The sequence below is a fragment of the Cyanistes caeruleus genome, chromosome Z, assembly GCF_971803275.1.
Source record: "Cyanistes caeruleus chromosome Z, bCyaCae1.hap1.1, whole genome shotgun sequence".
Classification (NCBI taxonomy): Eukaryota; Metazoa; Chordata; class Aves; order Passeriformes; family Paridae; genus Cyanistes; species Cyanistes caeruleus.
In genome coordinates this window covers 35,644-59,784 of record NC_141732.1, presented here as the reverse complement: position 1 = coordinate 59,784, position 24,141 = coordinate 35,644, and the positions used below count along the sequence as shown (strand labels likewise).

Below are 24,141 nucleotides of genomic sequence, written 5' to 3'. Positions count from 1 at the left end.
TTAGCTTTTTCTGTATGACCTTTGCTAAGGGAAACCATACACATGAAGAATAGATTAACTTCTCTCAAGAAAAGTGTGATGGATTGGCATTTAAGAAAACAGAGAGAAACACATAAGGAAGTTAAGGCTGCGAGAGGCTGATGGGAGTTTTTCTCCTGACCATTTCTGAGGATTGACGGTAGTTTTGACCATTGAAAATTGAGATCAACCTGTGAACACTACCTTAAGACATAAGGCCGAGAATTTCTTTGTCTCTTTGTTTCTGGCTGTGAAAGGCAACAGAGCTCCAGCTGGCTTCCCGTCCCCTGCCCAGCCCATGCGGCCCGAGCAGGGGCTGGGCTGGGCCTGCCGCCGCTCCCGGCCGGGAGATGGGGCCTGGGGGGCTTCTCCCGGGCTCTGGCCAGGCCAGGCCAGGCCAGTCCCTGGCTCGGCTGCAGCTTTTGCCACTGCTGAGTTTCACCAGAGACTGCCAAGTAAGGAGAGAGAAAGCCATTGACCTGTGGCGGGCTGAGACAGAAACTACACTTTCCAGAGCAGACATGGAAAAATCTTCCATCGCAGACAGCTCCAGCCCCTGCTCCGGCAGAGATCACAGAACCATCTACAAAACCTGGGCAAGACTTTAACTCTTTCACTGCCCAGATAAGACTTGCGAATTAATCCTTTTTTTTTGCAGAGAGTGAGAGGAAGAGAGAGAGTGATCAACAGGTAAAGAGACAACATAAACTATCAAAGACAGTAAAGAAAAGAATTAAGCTTCAGATGGAGAGAAAAATAAGGAGATACTTTAATAAGCTGAAATATTCTTCTGCTAAAACTACACAGATAGACAATAGTGTTCTGAAAAACTCCTTTAATTCATGAAAGAGTATTCTGGGGGGAATAGAGTATTTTCAAAGTGTAGATTTAAGTAAATGGTGAAATAGTTGTGATCTTATGTGATGCTGGAACAGAAATAGAGAAGTGAGAGTTGTTGAAAATTTGTGGCTTTAAGAAGCAAAGAGAAAACTTCTGTTTCCAGAGGGGCTCACAGAGACAGATGAAGAGAACTTTTGCCTTTAAATAACTCATCCTTAAAATTACGCCCCTTGACTCATGACCTATAACACACCTCAGAGTGATGTGAAATGGGAGGAGAGAACTGATGACAGAGTTTTCTGTACAGCTGTCATGAGAAATAGAAAACCATAGGAAAATGGTTTTCTTGTGAAAAACTCCATAGATTAGCAGAAGAGAACTTCTTTTTCTCTACAAAGACTGATAAAGAGACTAGCAAAGTTGGGACTGTTTTAACCACCAAAGTTTTTTTGTCTCTGTGTTTTTTGTCTCTGTGTTGTCATGGGAACGAGATAATGGTTGGGTAGTGAGGAAAAAGGAGTTCTGGAAGTTTTATTCTGGTTTCTTATTCTTGTAGTTTTGTTAATAAACTTTCTTTATTCCTTTTAAGTTTTAAGCTTGTTTTGCTCTTGTTCTAATCCATATCTCACAGCAAGAAATAAGTAAGTTCTCTAGTGATTTTTTAGTTGCTGCTTTAAAACCACAACATTTATTTAATGCATTGGCTGAGAAACAAAATTGGCAAATCTAAACCACTACAGCATCTAAATAACAACTCATAACAATAATAAGTAATCTATTGCAATGGATTACAGTATCATTGAGTCACAGTCTCTCCTGTTGAGTCACAAGCCTTGGCAAAACACCCTCTTTGTCTGAACTTTCCAGAGAAGTCTAGATCTACTTAGTCTCAAGATCTGGTCACAGTCAGTGTCTAAAGTGTCTGATATGAGCAGGTTCCACTAGAAACATACAGGTTTACAGTTGGCCTTTCAGAATTCACACATCACAGGTATCCTGCTGGTTTTTGCTTTGCAGATTTTTTTCTGTAGGTGTGAACTGAACAGGATCCCAATGTTACAACTCTCTTTTATCCCACAACTTAAACAAAATTGAGTATCTATTACTATGCAATTAACTAAAAATGGATGCATTCCTAACTGCTGAGCTTTTATTTAAAAGAAAACCTGTATTATCCTGAACACTTGTATAAGGAGGCTGTAAAGTATTGCTGCACAGTGATACAGAGTTTAGAAGATTTGAATGCAGATCTCCATGTTTCAAAATGAAGATGCTGCTATCAACAGCAGGAAGCCACTTTACTGTTTCCCACTTTGTAACTCTGCTTTATCCTGGCTAAATTTCCCTTCGCCAGCACTCGAGGTCAACACATCCAGCAACTGAGTTACATTTTCACAGCTGGCTTGTGAAGCTGAAACCCTGAAAATAAACACTGGAGAAAGGCTGAATATCTTCCTCTGTTTCTTCCTTTCCCAGATAGCTATAGGTTTTCAAGACAACTGTGTCTGATGTGGAATTTCAAATTGCAAATGAAAATTTGATTTTCACAATTGCTATTTTAGAAGATAAATCTGACTTATTTATCTTTTAAGGAAAAAGGTTATTGCTTTTCCTTCTCAGGGCCAACTTTACCTAGTCATGTCAGTCCCTGTGCTTGCTTCCTATACTGCTCATCAGCCTCATGAAACCCCTTAAAACTTCCCTGGTGTTTCCTGAGCCCCATGAGTGTACTGTCTCTTGAGGACCTTCAGTGAGTTCAAATGTGGGGAATCCTTTCTCTGGCCAGATATTTGCAGGGACGTCCAGCTCCTGCACTCCAGGGAAAGGACAGGTAGAGGTCAAGAAAGGTTCCAGCCCTGGAGGTCCCAAACCTGCTACTGTACCTCAGCTTGCCAGTTCCACTGGCATTCACAAAATCAGAGAATCACTGGAAGTTTGAGGTGAAGTGACATTAAAGGTAATTTTGTCCAAATCCCCTGAAATGAACATCTCCTCTCCCACACATGTGAGTAAACTCCCTCCTGATGTAGGATAGACAGGTGTACGCACATGGTTTTATAAGCATGGTGACTTATATCACAAAATAAAGCTTTTGAAGATGTCCTTGCTTATTGCAAAGTGGTTGGAGTAGATGGCCACTTAAGGCTCCTTCCAACCCAAATGTTTTTTTTAATTCTGTGAATATTGCTTGGCATCAGCAGTGTGACACAGAAATTGTCTCCTGTAGGATATCTTGGGGTATTTAGTTTTCTTTACAGAGTTTCTTATGACTCATAATTCTTCCTTGGGATTGTGATGTATTCTGAAGGTTCAACCTCATCTTGCTGTTGAAGCCAACAGTTTGTCCAAGACAGATTTTTCTCTTTTTACCAGCAGATAAAAGGGAGAATTTTGTCCTAGAAAGGATGGTCATTAACTCACTTTTCTTGTATTGTCTTCAGGGAAAGTGGCAATCACTTTGGAAGACCCAAGCCTATATGAGGGGAGTGGACGGGGAGACTTGGAAAACTGAAATCTGTGAGAAGCAACCAAGGCTCTGGAGAGATTTTGGGATGTAATGAGGGAATGTAATGGGAAAGCAGACCAAGAGCATCCTTCACAGAAAGGCTTTGAGTGGGAGACAAAAGACCTAAGAGCAGCCACAAACTGAGATGGTGCAAGAGTTCTGGCAGAAACGAGGAACTGGTGGAACAGGCAGGGAGAAGGAGAAAGAAGGTGATACAGATAAGAAGGGCCACAAGACTGTGAAGCAGGCTGTGTGGAAGGAAGATTTGCTATGGTAGAAGAGTAGTACTGAGAGTAGAGAAAGGCCACAGCCTGCATCTCCAGGTCTGTGCCCAATTACGGTAGCTAATACCCCAAGAGCTAATACCAAGGACAAGACTTTGCAGCTATTATGTCTTAGATGGACTTTGGAAGATGAAGTGAGACTTCATGACCGCTTTTCATGAAGGTCTTGGACTGAGACAGCTGCCAGCTCCCAGGAGGTAAGAGCTGTTCCCCCCACTTCTGTCCTGACACTGCACTGCATCAGAGCTCTGGTTACCTCTATGGTGTTGCTGCGCTCCCTCCGGTGCAGGTGAGCACCAAGAGTGGGGAATCACTGGGGAGTTGGTTTTTCCTTCAGTGAAACCCCCAGAGACTTGGGCTGCCCCAAGTTCTGTGGTGCACAGTGCCAGGAGTAGACGTAAAAAAGTAGAGGAGTCTCTCCAGAGTGAACTTCCCAGCAACTGTTTATTAAGGACAGGGAAACAAGGAATCCACTCTGGAAGAGGTAACGTCTGAGAGAGCCCCAAGCACTGCTGCGTAAGGGGTTAAGTACAGCACAATCTCTAGGGGAGGGTACAAACAGTGGGCCAATAGGGAATCCTGAGGGGAGGAGTAAGGGGAGGGGATTGAAACCTCAAAACCAATAGGGATATATAGAGGGCTGGAGCAAGATACACTAAGCAGTGGGGCCTCGAGGGACAAATGATTGACAGGGAAGGATCTGGAAGATAGAGTGGGGTTTACAATGATTGTTAGAGGACTAGGGCAGGGCTGGGGTAATGGAGCCATTTGTGAGCTAAAAGATTGGGTTGTTGCAAGAAGTAACTATACAGCCTAAGCAGAGTTGGACTGAAGTAACTCAGGTCCTGTGGTGAAAGCATGGAAGGCTGCTGAAGCATGGCCTCTTACATACATATTAAGTACATGTTAGACTAATTATCTTCTTATTATACCAGTATAGCCACTGCCTATTACATTTTATTAGCATTGCATTACAGATGCTCATGATTATTTTCTGTCTCTTCCTGCCATCTTAGTGGACTATCAGTCGAAACTGGCCTCTGGTGGAAGCAGCATTTTGGCAGAATTTGGGATTTTTCAACTGGAGTTTGTGACAAGGAACTTTCAAGAAGAAAGGGAGGAGTTTGCCTTGATAGACAAGATGAGGGAGGGATAACAACTGGGAGAAACCAATACATTTAACCTGGGGGGAAAAGGAACAAACCAACAAACATTTTGAACTTTGACAAAATACAATAAACAGACTGCAACACTGTCCAGCCCAAAACAAATCAGAATGTTGTTGATGCAACATGCAAACTACTTGTTTTCTTTCTGAGATGCTGGGTAAAGGGCTGTTTTCTTGTGGTGATGACTCAAGGCAGTAGGAAGGGCTAAAGAACTTATTATGATTATTGCTTCTCTGATGCAGAAACACAATGAATTCTGCCCATTACCCCCAGTAGGATATTTTCCCCCTTCCGTTTCCTTCCTCAAAGAGAAGGTCCTTGAATTATTGTCATCTCAATATGTAAAGACAGTTTATTTTCCCAATACTTGATTAAGCATATAATTTACACCTTTTATAGTTAACATTTAAGTTTAATCATAAAGTTGTTAACCATAAAAAACCTATTAAATGAATATAGTATATTTAAAAAAAAAAAAGTATTTCAGAACAAGTGCTTAAAAAGAAAATTTATTCATAGGAACAATGGAGAATTACAATTAAGAGCTCTGAGGATTGGAGAGTGATTTGTCCAGCCATTACACAGTCATTTCAATTTAAATTAAAATTGCAACTATTTTCTAGTATACTAAAAATATGTGGTGTCACATTAAGAGTTTTAATAGACTTTTCTCTAGGGAATGTAGCAAAGCTAGTTAGTAGCACATAGATAACTAAATATTGGAAACGGAATAATTTCCTTGGCACAGCACTAATATGATAAAACCAAAAAATGGCAGTAGATGAGTATAGCATAGCCCTCATATTAAACCAAAGAAACAGTTCACAGGGTGTCCAAGTCTACATCGTTTAACCAGAGCTGGCTGATCAAAATAAATAAAAGTCTGCCAGATTTTGCTAACCTGACAAGTGCTTGTGTGAATGATGCACACTTTTTTAACAAACTACAATGGTGCTATTGAAACGTACAGTCATCCCACTTTCACCTAGTATATGCAAAAAAAAATCATTATGGTCTATCCAATATCCTAGAAGTAGGGAAAGTTGGCTTACTCTCTAAGTTTTCAGAATTTAGCTTAGTGATTGAGCTTTAAGTTTTAACCACTGCAAAGCATGAGTTTAGAAATAGAGGTTTTTACTGAGTTGTTTTATTCAAGTCTATTTAAACACTAAGATATGATTAATCAAAATGTACTCATTCATCAAGCCAAAGACAGCCGTCAGGTGAGCCTGGATGGCTTTTACAATTCAGACAGTTCTTGGGATCTGGGACCACCAGTTGCCATGCTGGACATGCTAGACAGTCTCCATAGAAAACAGGACAATGTAGCCTGCTTAGCCTGCTTTGCTCACCAGGTCTGTACCTGGATTCCAGAGAAACACTAAAAACTTGGAGCTCTTCTGACTCCCAGTGCTGCACATAGGATGTCAGCTGTGGGGGAAATACTTGGCCTGCTGCTCTGAGCAGTGCAGTTACCTTCACTCTTAAAAGGAAGAATCTCCCTACTGCTCCTGTGCTCAGAAATGTAAGGGAACACATGCTGTCTGTGAATGCCCCCATACCTGTCAGCCCCAACTAGAGACTTGTTAGTGGGGTGTTTCCTCTTGCACCGTGCCATGTGGGATGGATGGCAACTGTCAGATGTGAATGTAAAGAGCTGTTCTGAGGTCATGGGAAACAGAAGGGTTTAATGTAAAACTCTTTTGAAGCCTGTTTGCTATTATATCTCTCAAACACTGGGAACATGAGGCTTTAAGAACCAGCAGCTTCTGCCAAATAGATTTTAATGAAACAACTAGAATTTTATTTCCCACCTCTCACAACAAAAATTGGCTGCATTTAGACATTGGAAGAGCTTTCCATACACCATTTCTAGTTGTTTTTTCAACTTGTTGTTTTCATAAATTACACGTCAGTATTGTAATCCCCTTAGTTACTATACTGACTTTAATTTAGTAAAGCAAAAGGTCAGCAATCAGACTAATAGCCTCAACCCTGACCAAGCCTGGATAGCCAAACATGTGGTTTTCCTTTGCATTGCTCTACACCAAAGCTCACTCCATGGACCCAATAATTAGCTTAACTTCAATATGCAAACGTATTTTAATTTTCCCTTCTCAAAATTTAATTCTGTTTTTGTCTACTCAGATTATGCACATTTCCATTTTAAAGCAAACCAGCTCCACTTTCTCATTTGAGTTCCTCTGACCCTTGCACCTGAACTATCTACCTATCTACTCTTCTGTAATGCCATCCAGCTAGACAAGTTCTGTGAAAAGAGACAAAGAAAAGCAACATGAGTGACAATCATTATGAAATATATCTTCCCTGTTATAATTTTAAAGCAGTCTTTAAAAGGGATTTGCACATCAAGCTTTGAATGGAAAAATAATTGAAACATGTGAACTGACGAGCTATAGGGGTAAAGCAGGAAGGGTTCCCTGTTGTCTGTTCCTCAAAATAAAACCAATATGTCACACAGTTTGTTAAGATATTAAAATTACTCCAGTCCTCCTCTGTGAACTGGTTTTCTTAGTAATCTGTAACAAAAAGGCAAAAGTCACATTATACTGCAATAGATAGTAAACATGATTACCAGAAGAACAGAGGTTACTCTATGAATTACTGAGATAAGGGAGTAAAAAAGATGGAAGGATTATCTGCTGAAGAGGGTACGGTTAAGGTTTGGCTGCAAAAATTTTCTTCCTGCAGAGCACCATCTCTGCATTCCTGCCATGTCCCCCAACCTCCTGCTGGGCACACACCTTCCTTTTCTGGTAGGTTCTTCAATAATTGGTCTGGGACTTCTCTTGCTAAGTATAATTATTAGTGGCCTAGACACAAACTCTAGGAGCCACTACAGAAATTCGCATAGTAAGTAAAGATTACAGAATTACAGAATCATTACGGTTGGAAAAGACCTCTAAGATCAAATAAATAAAAGGTTAATGCAGCATCACTGTGTTCACCACTAACCCGTGTCCCCAAGTGCTATACCCATGACGCTGCTCTTGGCCGCACTGGAGCTCCGGGCTAGCTCTACGGTGCCACTCCGGCACAGGCAGTCACCAGGAGTGGGGAACTGCAGGGGAAAGGTGATCCCACTGCAGAACCTTCAGAGCACCGAATCCTGCCGGGCTCTGCCAAATCAGGCACTGTGGGTGATGGTAAAAGGAAGGAGAAGACTCACTCAGCTGTACTTCCCAGGAACAGGTTTATTTGGGGGAGGGGATGAGCACAAGGGCTGGGAGAAATCAGGACCAAAGAGAGCCCAGAGCACGTCTGTGCACTAGGTTTATCTCAGGGGCAGGCACAGTCCAGGGACCAATGGGAGCTCACAGAGGGAGGGGTAAGGGGAGGAGGTTACAATGTCAGGGACCAATGGGGATACAAAGAAGGCGGAAACATAACATAACAACAAATAACATGTCAAGGAAGGGATGATATACATGGAAGGAGCTGGAAGGAGAGGTAGGGTTTACAATGATGGATGGGGAGATGGGGCAGGGTAAAGGTGATTGACAGGGAACATTCAGGAAAACTGGGAGGGGTTTACATAACAGACAAATGGAACCAACCAAAGCAGTAAATGGGGGAGAACCAGGAACATACCAAACAGACAAAATAATAACAATTTTAACAGAACTGAATAAACATACTACAACATCCCCACACACCTTTGGAACACTTCCAGGGATGGTGACTTCAAGACTATCCTGGGCAGCCTATGCCAGGGCTTGACAACCCCTTCAGTGAAGAAATTTTCTCTAATACCCATCCAAAACTCCCCTGTTGCCACTTGAGGCCATTTCCTCTGACTCTACAGTTAGTTGACTGGGGAAGAATGTTGCCGCTGAAGATTAATAGATCACATGGACATAGGTCGAGGTGCGGTGAAAAGAAGAGAAAGTTTATTTTTCCTCACAGGATTTATAGGCTTCTGACCATGGCCAGGGATGGTCAGGATAACACTTTCTCACTACACTGAGAGATGCCCGTCACAAGACGTGTAACAGAAAGAATGTACACATATCTATGTTTACAGTTACTGTCCTGGGAAAGTCTTTAGAAAACCATGTCAGTAAGCTTAGAAGCTGAGTTTTCAGGGTGACAGAAGAGCACAACCCCTGCCTTGCTATAACCTGTCTGGGAGTTGTAGAAAACAAGGTCCCCACCAAACCTCTTTTTCTCCATGTTGAACCCCTTCAGCTCCCTCAGCTGGTCCTCATAGGATTGTTGCTCCAGACTTCTCCCCAGCTCCATTGCCCTTTTCTGGACACAATCCCAGAGATACATAGAGTATTCTAAGTTGGAAGGGACCAACTAGGATGATCAAAATCCAACACCTGGCCCTGCACAGGACAGTCCCAAGAATCACACCGTGTGCCTGAGAGCATTGTCCAAATGCTTCTTGAACTCAGTCAGGCTTGGTACTGTGACCAGTTTCTTGGGGAGCCTCTAAACCGAATCATCTGCAAACTTACTTTGCATATCTTTGAGACCTACATCAAAGTTTATTATGAAGATGTTGAAGAGAACTGGGCCAAGGATGGAACCCTGCAGAACCGCACTAGTGGCCTGTCACCAGCATGGTGTTACACCATTCACTTTGTGCCTGACCTACAAGCCAGCTGCTTACCCATTGCATGATGTGTTTATCCAGCTGTGGGCTGAGTTGTCTAGAAGGACCCTGTGAGAGGCAATATGTTACCATCTGGTTGTCACAGAAAGATGCCTTTACCCAAATTAAGGTGCAAGCAACACTAGCCAGTAGTATGGATTTTAACTGTAAATGTGAGGTAGAGAGAAGTAAAAGAAAAAAAAAAAAAAAAAAAACAAAAAAAAAAAAAAAAAGAAAGGGAGCAGGGGGCAGAGAAAGAAAGTGAGAGAAAGAGACAGATGAAGCAGAAAGACAGTCACCATCCCTGTGGATCCAGACAGCATCCCGTCAGTCCTGTTCACCCTGGGCTTCTTAGCGGTAGGGCTTAAAACTTCTCACTGTTTATACATTTTAGCAACAAAGAAATTAATGTTCATTGATTATAGTTCTCTTATTCTATTGGTTAAAGGATTCTTTCTCTTCCAATGCTAATTAGTCCCACGCTCAGTTTTTCCCTTTTTTTATTTCAGTGGGGTTGTAGTCTTTAATCAGTGGGCTATGGTATCTCCCTAGAAGACCTGTCAGAGATGATTTTCACCACAGCTGCTGAGTGCACTTTCCTTGTGGATACAGTCTCCCAAAGACTTGTTTCCTTTTTCTTAGGCCTGAGATAAATGGACAGTAGTGTCACCTTATCTCAAGTTCCCTTTAGGTGGTTTAACTCAAGGTCTGAATTCCAGGAATCCAGGAGGCATATTTGGGGTCAATAGAAAGAGGGAGGGGGAATGGTGGGAGGTTTTGGTGGTCGCAGATGAATAGTTGCACAGTTTGCTACAGTAGACAGTCTTCAGGGATTTTAGTGTTTGAGGAAATTGTGCTCTTTAGGTATCTTTACGCAGTATCAGAAGCTTTACTGAAATCTAAAAAGATAATTTCTATTGGCTTTTCTGGATCATCTAGGTGGGTTACATTGTCAAGGAAAGGAATCAGATTTGATAAGCTGGACTTAACTCTCATGAAACCATGTTGGCTGTGACTTATACCTCTGTAGTCCTTCAGGTGTTTTTCAATACCTCCTAGAATAATCTCCATAACCTTATCAGGCACTGCAGGGTCATCCATCTTGCGCTTTATGACAGCTTCCACACAACTGGGACCTCTCCAGATTTCCAAGATTGTTCAAATATTGAGAGAAGACTCACAGGGACATTAGCCAGCTCTTTGAGTATTCTCAGATGAATCCCATCATGCCCCATAGATTTATAGGGATCCAGCTGGTGCAGCAGATCCCTACAACTTCAGGATCAACTGTGCGTTTATCATTCTCAAGCCACAGTCATTCAGCTTAGAGCACTGGGACTCCCTTAGCCCATGCTGAAAAGAGGTAAGGAAACCATTAATATCCCTGTCTTGTCAAACTCCCTATTTGTGAGGTGACCACCCTCATTCTGGAATGGACCAATGTAATTTCTACGCTGCTTTTTGCTGATGTATTTTTAAACCCTCTTCTTACTGTTCCCCACAGCTCTGGCAAGTCTCAACTCCAGTTAAGGTTTGGCTGCAAAAATTTTCTTCCTGCAGAGCACCATCTCTGTGCTCCTGCCATGTCCCCCAACCTCCTGCTGGGCACACACCTTCCTTTTCTGCTTTACCTCCAGAAGAAGATCCCTGCTCCGCCAAGCCAGCCTTCTGTCTCATCTGTTTGACCTTCAACATTTTGGTATTGCCTCTTCTTGTACCCTTAGGAAGTGATGCCTAAAAAGTGACCCACACTAATGGACCCCAGCACCTTTGGAAGAATTTTCCCAGGGATCTTGATCACTATTTCCCTGAGCAGCCTAAAGCCTGCTCTACTCATGTCCAAAGGTGAAAATTTTCTGACACTTTTCCTCCTCGCAACAGAGATTTTAAACTCAATCATTTTGTGGCTGCTGTAGCAGAGATAGCCACCAGTTATGGTGGTAACAAATCAAGGAGGGCATTTTTCCTAGTCAGCTAGAAGTTGTCATCCAGGTTAAGTAATTTGAACTGGATCGTACCAACTGTGTGATGCTCCCACTTGTTTTCTGACATATCCCAGATGAAGTATCCCAGAAGGACAAGGGCGGTTGATTTGGGCGTGTCCCTTTGTTCCTCAAAGAAAGGATGCATCCTTTGGTTCCATTGTTATCATCCGGGCCAGGAATTCTATAGTAGACTCCCACAGAGATATCTGCATCCTTTCACTGCCCTTGATTCTTACCCAGAGGCTATCAACTGTGCCACTGCCAATTGTAACATCCCTATATTCCAACCCTTCTGTTACATAGAATGCCTCCCTCACCCTCATCTGCCCTGCCTATTCTTCCTAAAGAGTCTGTAACTGTTCAATAGGGCAGTTCAATCACAGGACTCATCCCAGTAAGATCATCACTTTTGCCAGTGATATCAAATCACTGGGACTGGGCCAAAGATGCAAGCTCCTCTTGTTTGTCCTTCCTGCTGTGTGTGTTGGAACAGAAGCACTTCAGCTGTGGTCTGTTGTGGTCAACACCTCCTACCAGCACTCAGTTCTTCAAGTTTTGGTGTATCATCCTACTGTCTCTCACTACCCAGGACTGGTTTTGTCCCTTCCCCCTTGCAAACTAGTTTAAAGCTTTATCAGCAAGTCCTCCAAGTTCCTATACTAGAAACCTTTTCCCCTCTGAGAGGTGCATCCCATTGAGTGTTAGCAGATCAGGTGGTTTTGACCATCTCATTGTCAAAAACCCAACATTATTCTAATTACATCAGCCCCAAAGTCCAGTGTTGATCTGATGTTCCTTTGAATATTGTTACTGTCTTGGTTTAGGGCAAATATGGGAGAGAACCTTCAAATGGGGTTCTCCCAGAAAAGCAAAACTGAAACGGCCCATAAAGTGGGTCCTCTTCCACTCGGAGAGAAGTGGAATAAACCAGAAATTGAATAATTCTAAACAATAAAACTTCTCGCTGTTTGATGAGATGGCAAATCCAAGAAGAAAAGTCCTTTTCATGTGGTATAAAAAAACCACTCAGGTTTTTATCAGTCCTTATGGCACTGGAAAGTGCCAAGGCACAGGCCCCGACGGGCTTCAGGTGTGAGCTCCCGGGGTTTGGCTGGGTGTTTTTCAGTCCAGAGCAGGTTTGAACAAATCTAAGAAAAAAGAAAAAATAGTCCAAGGAACTCCTCTGCCTCAGCTAGCTAAAATTAACTAACCATAAAAGAGAAGCTCTGTCCTGCTGTCTGTCCATGCTGCAGACAACACAGGCCAGGCGCAGGATGCTAGTTTTTCAACACAAACTGCAGCTTCTTCTTCCCCCTCTTTGCTCTCAGAGCCAGTCTTAAAGGTGCAAAACTTAATATGTAACATAGATCAGGCAACTGGGGATACCAGTATCATAAAGTCACCCTAGGACAGTTACTTTGAATATTATTTCTTGGTACTGGAAGGACCATGGAAAACATTATCTATGGTCCTGATCCTTCAACCAGTCATTCCTAGGTCCTGAAATTCATTTTACCCTCAGACTTCTCTTTGTTGCCTCATCACTGCTGACTTGAAGAACCAGTAACAGATAAAAATCAGAGAGCCTTAGCAGCCTGGAGAGTTTTCCAGTTATTTCCCTTACTTGACCTTCTGGAAAACAGTAGACTTCTCTGAGTCCACTCAAAGTCCAGGCTCCATATCAGTTGAGTCCAGGCTCCATATCAAACCCTCTGTCCCCCTTAGAAGTGAGCAATAAGAACTATTCTTTTCCTCTTAATGAATGAGGGTGTGACACAGAAGTAGATTGTATTGCCCTAGTTGGCCCCACTCTACCCCAGAAGTACCTTCATCCACCTCATCAGCCTACTGTCTTCCTAGTTCCAGGCCTTCCTATCTATTGTGAAAAGTGCCAGTCCTACTGGTCATCATCACATTTTCAGGAGCTTTTCTCCTAGAATTGGCAGAGACCAGCTTCCAGCTCTCCTGTTCAACAGACAATTGAGTAGCTATGTGACAGTGTTCTGAATCCATCTGGCTTTCTATTACAACAGAAGTTCAAGACTCCTGAGACTCTAGCACCTCTGAGAATTCATCAATCTCTCATTCTCTTGAAGACTGTGATCATGGGGGATAGTGAATACTTCCCCCTCATTGTTTCTTCATCTGGTGATGCAGCACATCGACAACACCTGAAAAAGGAATGATTGCCAGTCTCAGCCTCAACCTCACAGGGGACTCCAGCACTCCTGATAACCTGAGACCTGGAAAGCATCAGCAGGTCTGACTGTCTGGAGGCCTGACATGGCTGGTGCAGTGACTTCAGCAGCTACAGGGGCATGCCAAAACTCCAGCAGTTCTGTGGCATGCCAAAACTACACCTGAGAGAGGATACACAATTAAGACTGGTGTTGAAAAGGTCTATTTGTGTCCTTCACCAAAGACTCAGTCTGTTTTCTGCCTCTATTGGCTGCTCCCAGAGAGCTGGAGAGTAGCGCTTCCTACTTATACCATCCATAGACAGCATGTGTCATATCCCCATTGCTCACTCTTGTTCTCCTGGTTCTGCATTTGCGCTCACTAGAGCCATTTAAATCTCCCTTGCTGCTTCTGGCACTACATCCTCCTTGCTGGTTGGTTGCCAAGGGCTTCCAGGTCCGGATGGAGCTGACGGATGCCGCTTAGATAGCCCCAAGCTCAGGAACCCCCTTGTACAGCTGAATCTAGCTCTCACCCCAGACTTATCTCAGTTACCAGTGATGCTGCCTCATCAACAGAAAAGTATCTTTCTTATCATGATAGACCTAAAAGTGAAGATGATTGGATAGGAAGAGAAAGGAGGAACTGAGAACAGGTACATCAGAAAGAACATAAATATCCATAGCACAACATACTAGGAGCAGTAATTCTGGTAGGAAAAGAACAAAGAGTGTGGCTATTGCATAAAATATATACAGGGACTTACAAGAGTAGGGACCACCTGCTTTTAAAAGAGGATGAACCAAGATCACCTCAACACTGGGATGATGAAATGGAGAGGCAAGATAAGGCCCTATAGTTTGGTGAATTAGTCTTACAAATCATACTTTGGTAAGTTGTAATTACTCGTATCCTTGGACAAATGGTAGCATCAAGAGATAAGACTTAAGCATAATGGTAATGTCAGGACAAGGTTCATGCACAGTTGTCATAATTTCATCACAGCTGACAACTCAACCCCATGCAGCCACTTTCTCACTTCTTCTCAGTGAGATCTGGGAAAGAAATGGAAGGGGAAAAGTTAAAACCCTTGGCTTGAAATCAAGACAGTTTAATAGGCAAAGAAAATGCACATAAGCAAGGTAAATCAATGAATTAATTCCTCACTTTCCACGGGCAGGAAGGTGCTCAGCCAAACCCATGACAGAAAGACTCCTTCATGCCTAACCACAGCTCAAGAAGACAAGTGCTGTCCCTCCCCTTCTCCTCCTCCCATGTTGGTTTTGCATGGCCTGATTTTTGGTAGCATGGGGGCCACAGAGGTGGCTTCTGTGAGAAGCTGCTAGAAGCTTCCACCATGTCTAGCAGAAATGATTCCTGATAGCTCTGAGGATGGACATGCTGCTGACCAAGGCCGGGCCAATTAGAGATGATGGTAATGCGTCTGATAACATATGTAAGAAGAAATCAAAAACAAAGGTAAATGGCGCAGTTTTAATTCCAGATAGGGAAGAGGAGGTGAGAACAGGTGAGAGAAACAACATGGAGATATCAAGGTCAGTGGAGAAGGAGGGGGAGGAGGTGCTCCAGGCACTAGAGCTGACGTTCCTTTGCAGGCCATGGGGATCCACAGGGGATGCAGAGATCCACCTGCAGCCCTTGGGGGAGGCACCTGTCACCCTGAGAATCAAACCTTTCGATACTGTTTCCATAATTTCTAGCCACTTTCCCAGGAAAGTAACTATAAACATAGGTATTTATACATTCCATTAAAGATATGCCTTTTGATGGACGTTTCTCATGGCCAGTGTGGTTGGGAAGGTGGTAACCTCACTATCCAATCCCTGATCATTGTTGAAAGCTTATAAATACTGAAAGAACAAATAAACTTATTTTTTCACCACACTTCGAGCTGCGTCTGTGTGAATCATTTTGTGTTCGACAGTGATGCCCACAGATGCCCACACCAGAGCTGGTACATGCCCAGGGGAGGTTGTGATGCAGTGGGAAACTTGATGGAGGGGGCTTGAGCCTCCAAACTAGAACAGCCTGTGTTTGGAAGACTGCATCCTGTGGAAGAGTGTCCCCCACTGCAGCACTTTTGGGAGGACTGCTGCTTGTGAGATTGGAGCCACACTGGAGTTCTCAGAGAACTGCCTCCCATGGGAAGGGACACCATGATCTCAGAGGGGAATGACTTCTCTTCCTGAGCTAAGCAGAACAAAACCTTGTGTGACAAACTGACGAAAATCCACAGCCCCTTCACTGTGGGTGGGAAGGAGGAAAGTGTTAGGGGGATGAAGATATTTTTAAGGGCTTATTTGATTTCTCATTTTCCTGCTCTGATTTTATTAGTAATAAATTCATTTAATAGTTCTAAATTGAGCCTGTTTTGCCCTTGGAGTGTTTTCTCCTGGTCCTTATCTCAACTCATGAACCCTTTAATAAATTTTCTCTCCTCTGCCCAGCTGCAGCAGGGGAGGGTGACTGAGTGACTTTCATGGATGCCTGGCATTTGGCCAGCATCAAGCCACAACATCCCTGCAGTGTTAAATGCTGATGATGGCACCCTATGGTTGAAGATATCTCTTGGGTCAGTTGGATTTGGCTATCTTCACTGTGCCCCCTCCCAAACCCTTGTGCCCCCTAGACTGCTCACTGTCAGAGCATGAGAAGCTGAAAAGCCCTTGACTTAGGTTAAGCACTGTCCAACAATAGCTAAAATCTGTGTTAACAATGTGATCCTCCTCCTAAACCCAAAACATGGCATTGTACCAGCTCCTGGGAAGAAATTAACTTCATCCTAGCCCAGACCAGGACAATAATGAACATAAATTGAGTTTAGATTCCAGAAGAAATTCCAAGGGATTGACATTAGCACAGGTCCCTAGGAATAGCAATTGCGAGTATGCTTTCAAGATGAACAGATACCCATTATACATTATATAATGTATAGATGATATTATACAACCTGGCTGAGTGAACGCTGGCAAGCAAGACAAACTTTCTGGCCCTGTGTTTGTTTGTGGAAAGGCTTCCGCAAGCTTGGCACACAACCCATGCTTTTCCTCACCCACATAGCTTCTTTATCTCTTAATCCTTGTTTATATCTTCGAGTTCCACCTGAGGTCAGGTGGAAATAGATTTCCATCAATGTTATTTAAAAAAATCAGTGATATAGTAGCAGCAGTTTGGCTTAAAAAACAAGGCACACAATTCCTGTTTCTTGTGTGTTTTCTAATTCCTATCACCAAATGTTATACATTCATGTATAAAATAACTCACTCAGCATTGAATATTAGTAAAAAAAGTCAGGATGGTAGCCTATGAAGAAGAACCTTATTTCACACATCAGAGCTTGTAAGACAATGTGAATCAAATCAGTGATCTCTAGCTTAATAAAAATGAACAAGACATCCTAATTACTTCTTGTCTGTTCGCAACATCAGTTTTGTCACCACAGGAAGATAGTTACACACAGAGAATGTGCTTTTGAGCAGTGTCAGTTTGGGTATTCCAGGATACATCTGTAGTCATTCCTGAATTTAAAACTCAAGGAAGGCAAAAACAAGTAAATGTTTCAATTCTTCAGTCCCTAGGCTTTATGATGTGACTGGTGATTTAAAACACTGTGTCATGATACTCATTAGCAAAACTGCTATCATTATGCCTCCTTCTATCAGCACTTCCATCTTCTATCCTTACTTCATTCTGATAAAATTCCAGGCAAAAGCCAAATGAAGTTTGTGTTTAAATAAGAAAGCAAGGAAAATCAGAGACCACATGATACTGCAGCACTCCAGAAACACACTTGGCTGCTCCACCAACAGTTCTAGCTGATTCCTGATAATTAGCAGACTCAAATTTCATGATTTGAGCAAATTTCAGCATGCAGAAACCAAACAGGAATGTCATGTTGCAGCTGGGAAAGTATTTAAGTGCTGATGGCGCTTTAAGTATAAATTTATTAGAAAAATACGCTAGCTCTGCTTTTACCAACACAAATCTTTAATTCATGTGTCAGTCATACACTACGTATGGGATCTCCTGTACGGTATGGCCTTCACCATTCACACTTCAGTACTAGCAGTTAATGGATGTCAAGAGCATAGTTGCCTACTACAGGACAGGCATATGCTGGAGCTGTAGGAGTATCCCAGAACCTATTCTGGACCCTGACTCACCAACTCCATACAGGTCCTCTGCTCACCATCTAATTCAGCGTGGTGCTCACTGCAAGTATGCAGAACCTGCACACTGGCCCACGGGTACACTCCAGGCTTCTATGTCCCCCTTAAAACCAGCACCTACTCTCTGCCTGAGGCCTTCTGCTTTCTTGCTAGTCCAGTTTCTCATTTTCTGGGGAGTACATGTACATGTACACACCTGGGTTGTGGAGGGGACATAGCCAGAACCAGGCTGAGACCTCTGTGCATTGCCCCATCAGCTGGCACCATTGCATCAGCACTCTCGACACCCCAGACCCTCAAGATTCCAGCCTGACCAAGTGCAAAGTTCTGCATTAATGCACTTTTCCCACAGCCCCTGCACTTGCTGCGACTGACAGGATTGTTTCGTTGTCTTTCTGTCACATATTAGAATCATAACATGTGTCACGTTGAAGGGAATCATAACCATCAAGTCCTACTTTTCTTGCAGGACTGCCTGTCAGATTTGCATCCCTTTATTTTAATTTCTGACTTTCCCACTTTGCCTTAGTATCCCAGTTTGACAAGGTCCTTGATTAGATAACCTTTCCAAAGTGAACGTGATCATGTTCCACACCCTCTTGCCAATGTGAGCAAACGCTCCTGGCTCTCACTAGCTCTCTTGCCATCTCTTAGGTGGCTTTGTGTCATTGTTCATATTGTCCTACTAGTCCCTTCTGCACCTAAAATGTTCTTGACCACAAACATTTCAAGGAGCAGCACTTCTCTCTTCGCTTTCCTTCCTTCCTTCCCAACCTTTTTACTTTTTCTTGAAATCTGCTAAAAATATTCCTGCTCCTTTACCTGCCTATGAAGCAGCAACTGGACAACCCACCATTGGGTTTCATTTGAAACAAAATTTATGGATGCTTCTGTCTTGATACAGACAAAATAACACTCCAGTTCCTGAGATAATGGTCACAGAGAGAAAGAAGACAGCTTTCATTAGCAGCCAGATCTCATGTCTGTCACTGCAAGCTTCCAGCAATGCTTAGCTCTCTCACCCAGCCCTTGGGTGGATGTGCATTAGGCTTTAGTTAATGGGCTTACGTGTGGGGCTTACATGCAGCATATGGCAGTTGACTGTTGTTTAAGAAAAAGCTTCAGCACACTGTCAACTTGTCTAGGTATTTCTGAATGTCATCACATAGAGAAACACTTCAAAATGTGTCTTCCCACTGCTGCTGCTTGGGCTTAGCCTGGTGTAGTTTCTGCCACAGCACAACTAAAGGCAGAAATAAGCACTCCACACAACACCCAGCACATGCATAGGGAGATATATATCTGTTTTAAAGGTGGGATAGCAACCCCCCAACCATCTCTTAGATGTTTTTGCTTTGTTCTGAATATTTCAAGTTTTATTTCTGGTGCTTAAGTTCTCATAAAGGTGTCACTAAATTCCTTGTAGACAGTTGGGTGACAACTGCCTTTCCATTCAGAACAGTTCAAAGGTGGTGGTGTTCTTCAGAGATTCTCCTATCATCACGTTAACACAAGAGAATCAGAAAGTGCAGAGGCTTGTTAAGCATCACTGAGGCTTCATAATGAGATAGCACAATGCTTTATATGGGATCAGTTTAAATCCTAGCACTCTTGACTTCACATTTATTGAAGCCTGTCCTATTTTGTACAACACTGAGCATATAGTGTAACTCTGAGAACCACAGCTGTGACTTAGTTAATGATCTCAATAAATCCTACTTAAGCAGAGACAGGAAGAGAATTATGCAAATGACTATTACTGTGCACCATGCACTTGATAACTGAAGACATCCCACAATAAGCTCCAGCACATAAAAGGAGCGCTTTTTTAACCCAGATATATGAAAAGTATGTAAACTGGGGAATGGCTTACAGAATTTTGCTTCAGAAGAGTTGCAGTTGGAGAACATTTATTACAAACCTAATATTAAAGGAACATACAGAAAGTATATGTACAAAGAGGGATGGTTAAAAACCCAAGATGACAGATTTTTCACATATAGCTGTGACTGTGAGAAAGAATTACTTCTCTGAAAAGACCTTTCTAAAACATCGTGATAAAGGACTTTCCCACTCACACTTGGCAGCTAGATAAAATGTCTTCTATCAGCCTCTTGTAGACCCAGGCATCACCTTTAAGCCGTTGTCGCCGGATACCCACCGCTTCAGGCTTAGTGAGCTGACATACCTCTAACTCAAACTCCATAGTTACTTTACCAAAATCTGATCGTGTTTGACATTTCAGGGTATAACTGTAAAACAAAAGGGAAAACAGAATAGTTATTGAACCATTTCATGTTTGTTTTGCAATGCTATTTTAAGTTAATAGAAGTAATTTAAATAAAATGCCCCATTACTGTTCAGGATATTGTAAAACAATTGTGAAACACTCCACAGTTTAGTCAAAGCTGAGAGTTTTGTGAATACTGTAGTTTCAGGGCACCCTATTTATTATTATGCCCTAGGACTAATATGCAGCACCAATGCCCTACCCTGCCACAGGAACCTGTGCTAACCAAAGGCCCCCATCAGAGCTGGAATGATGGAAAGTTCACATGTTTTTCCTAGACAAAAACACTCTCCTTTCTGTTGGTTGCAGTTCAGCTGGTGTGAAAACAGGAAAAAACTGCATTCAGAGTTTGAATGATTACAATGGGAGCAGGTGCTGCTGTGCAATCCAGCATCCTTCCATATTATGAGTTTGGAAATGCATCAGAGGTTGATGCTCTACCAATACCCATCACTGAAATACTCAAGAACTTGAGAAAATGCATGTTGAAAAGTAAGCACAATAGTTATTTCATGCATTGGGAGCTCAGGAAATAGTCTTTCAGTTTGATCAAAAGTAAGAACCAATCTCACCTATCAGTATCTTAGTGTAGCTAATACACAGTATGAATTCAAATAATCCACAAAAAAGTGTGTGGCTTCTGTGTACTTTTTAAAACATACTGACCTCTTGACTAAAGGCCAATGACTTTTAACTGCCAAGAATGAGACTTAAAAGGTATTCACACTGTCTTCCAAAATTGTCCCATTTGGTCATGTGACTATACCTAAAACAACTTTTAGTATTTAAAATTTCACATGAGACAGGCTGATGTGAATTTTTCCTAAGTGTTCCCCTACTACTATTGCTTTATAACTGCTGGGGAAAGAGCTCTGATAGAACACACTTAACATAGTTGTGCACTATGTGGGCAGGTTTTATTGCACACATTAATTTAATGCTTTGTACATTTTCTATAAAGATTATTTTACAATGGGGTCAAGAAACTAAGTTTAAATACTTTGCTTTTTAAGGACTGGAGTAGCAACCATTTAGACAAATATAACTTATCATATTTTACACTTACCCCTTCTGAACATATTCCACATGCTTCTTTGAAAGAACAATGATTATTTCATTCAACAGGTCATCTGGATGCAGCAGATGAGTGGTGGTAATGTTACAGTGTGCCTAAAAGTAGTCAGCTTGTTAAAACAATTCAAGGAATAAAAAAATAAAAATCTGTGTGCTAAAACTGACAACATTGCAAAAAGCTTTCACTAAAGAAGTTTAAGAACAGTTAACCATGGTGACCAATGCTTCAGCATCCCAAAACTACCATCCTTTTGTATGGTCCAGAGTTGGGAAATGGCCTAAAGCTAAGACAGAGTGCTTCTGATAACAAGAAAGAGGCATAGCCCCATGCAACTTTTAATGTTTAAAGAAAAGAGGTTACTCACTATTTTTAAATTTACTGTTGTAAGGGGTTTTAATCATATCTAGTATTTAATATAAGAATCTTGTGTCCTAAGTGACCACTTGAACAACTGCAGACACCCCGAGGTATTGGGAGGAAGCATATGACAATGTGTGCCCAACACATCCTATCTAGTTTCTGAAGTCACAGAAGCAGTCAAGAGAAGACAAAACTGAAAAAAAGCTTAAAAAATTAACATAGGTTGAAGGTGCAAAGTCAGTTGAAGAGTGCTTCTTGCACTCCTTATGTGGATTTAAATCTATGCAACTCTTTGGCATAACTGCTGTAACAGTGTCTTGCCATACTGTAACCCAGTGTCTCTAGACATGCCTCAGGAATTTTGCATACACTATAGACAAGAAAAACTGAGGCAGGAGGCTAAAGACATTTGGATAAAGAATATCTACCTTCCAGTTGCTCAGGTTCCTGGAATATTTGCACAGTCTAGACTCGTGTTTGATCAGCTGGTCAGGTTTGTAGCCCAGCATGTTATCCTGAACATGCATGATTGACAGACAGGTCTCAGTATAGTCAGTACCTTAGATACCTTAGTAGGGACCTTGGATAGGTCCCTTCAGCTGAAGGGATGTATCACTGGCTTCGATACAACTGCTTATGCCTTGGTAAACAACCTGCCCTCTTTCATGGTAATTATATTTTTCAAACATCTTGCCAACATATTCAAGTAGAAATTTTTTCTTGTATAATTTCTTAAGTATATCAGTTGTATTTGAGTGATGTATACAGAATCACTAGAGTTGGAAGGGATCTCTGGAGATCATGCAATCCAATCCACTTGTCAAGGCAAGGTCTCCTAAAGCAGGTTTCACAGGAATGTATCCAGGTGGGCTTAGAATGTCTTCAAAGAAGGAGATTTCATAACCACCCTGGGCAGCTTGTTTCATTGCCACCCTCAATGTAAAGTTCTTCCTCATGCTGAGGTTGAACTTGTGGTTTATTTTAATGGCCGCTGCGCCTCATCCAATCACAGGGCACCATTGAAGAGAGTCTGGCACCACCATTTGAGGTATTTATATGGATTGACGATATTCCCCTCTCAGTCTTCTTGTGAGACTAAACAGGCTCAGCTCCCAGTCTCTCCTCATAAGAGATTCTCCAGCCTCTTAATCATCTTTATGGCCTCTGCTTGACCCTCTACAGCAACTTCTTATCCTCCTTGAACTCTGGAGCCCAGAACTGAACACAGCCTTCTGGATGTGGCCTTACCTGGGCAGGGCAGAGGGGCAGGATCTCCTCCCTGACCTGTTGGCCATGCTCCTCCTGATGCACTCCAAGATCCCACTAACCCTCCTGGCCCCCTTGACACTCTGTCAGCTCATGGTCAACTTGTCATCCACCAGCACCCCTAGGACCTTCTCCACAGAGCTGGTCTCTTGTAGGTCACTAACAAACTATTCTAGTATTTGGGGTTAGTCCTCCCCAGGTGCAGGACCTCTAGCTGCCCTTGTTGAACCTCCTTAGGTTTCTCTCTGCCCAACTTCCCAGCCTGTCAAGTTCCCACTAGAATGACATCACAGCCTCCAAGTGGATCATCCAGATCTCCAGCTTCAAGACTGAGACAAGTTAGACAACTAGACCTTCCTAGCTGCATTCCTGCATATTCTGACAATGCTCCTAGTCTTCCTTATATGGCCTGTCCCTTTCTCCTTATCACATAAATTTCCTTCTCCCCTTTGAAGTTTTCTAGAAGCTCCTTGCTCATTCACACAGATCTCGTGCTCCCCGTGCCTAACTTCTTCATCACAGATATGCTGGATTTAAGCTTGGAGGAAGTGACACGTGAATACTGACCACCTCTCTTGGATTTCCTTCTCTTCTAGAGCCCCATCCCATGGGATTCCTTTAAGTAGATATTTGAAGTTAACTCTCTAGAAGTTTAGGATTCTAGTCCTGTTATTACACTCTGTTTCCACCACACAGATCCATGCACCATTATCTCATGGTCAGTACAGTGAAGGTCTCTATAGCCTTCACATCTCCACTCAGTCCATCCTGGTTTGTTAGTACAACGTCCAACAACACACCTTTCCTTGTTGGCTATTCTACCTTACATGTCAAAAAGTTACCTTCAATAATCTGCAGGAACTTCCTGGACTATCTGTGCTGTGATGTGTTGTCTCTCCACAAATATCAGGGTTGTTGAAGTCCCCAGTGAGAACCAGGGCCTGTGATCATGAGGCTACTTCCCTCTGTCCACAGAAAGGTTCATCAACTTCCTCAGGCTGATCAGGTGGATAAACACCTGCAACGGTGTTACTTATTTTAACCTTTCCCTTAAATTCTCACTATAAACCCTCAACTCATTCATCTGACCCTGGGTAGAGTTTAATACATTACAGTTGGTCTCTCACATAATGAGCAAATCCACTACCTCATCACACTGAATTGGCCACCCTTAACAGCATTTCAGTCACATGAGCTATCCCACCATGTTCTATCATTGCATTGAGATCATGGCCCCATGACCACACAGAGATTCCTAGTTCTTGTTTATTCCCCATGCTGTTTGCACAGAAGGGGTGTAAGAACAATCATGACAGCCATACACACCCTCAGCATGATTTGCCCTTTGACCCCCATCTT

The 24,141-nt window shown here is 42.5% G+C and overlaps 1 protein-coding gene and 1 long non-coding RNA gene across 47 annotated transcripts in view; one reads left to right on the top strand and one right to left on the bottom strand.

Annotated features, from left to right (window-relative positions):
* MELK (maternal embryonic leucine zipper kinase) overlaps positions 1–24,141 on the bottom strand; it is a 62,044-nt gene that overhangs the window by 19,189 nt on the left and 18,714 nt on the right. For 17 of the 46 annotated variants that reach the window (XR_015280828.1, XR_015280829.1, XR_015280830.1 and 14 more), the window contains 2 exons: positions 21,148–21,251; positions 19,870–20,043 (listed from right to left, as the gene is read on the bottom strand). Coding sequence is in view for 23 of the 46 variants with exons in the window: in XM_023944770.2 (XP_023800538.1) it covers positions 19,870–20,043; positions 21,148–21,251 (278 nt within the window). In the remaining 23 variants the exon portion in view is untranslated. Of the gene's footprint in view, positions 1–6,904; positions 7,087–18,613; positions 18,716–19,684; positions 20,044–21,147; positions 21,266–23,624; positions 23,801–24,141 lie in introns of those variants that run through there. The other 29 variants (XM_086868802.1, XM_086868812.1, XM_086868804.1 and 26 more) reach the window with 10 other exon arrangements.
* LOC147647953 (uncharacterized) lies at positions 3,300–4,922 on the top strand. The gene is made up of 2 exons (XR_015280847.1): positions 3,300–3,845; positions 4,665–4,922. It is a non-coding gene; the product is annotated as an uncharacterized LOC147647953 (long non-coding RNA).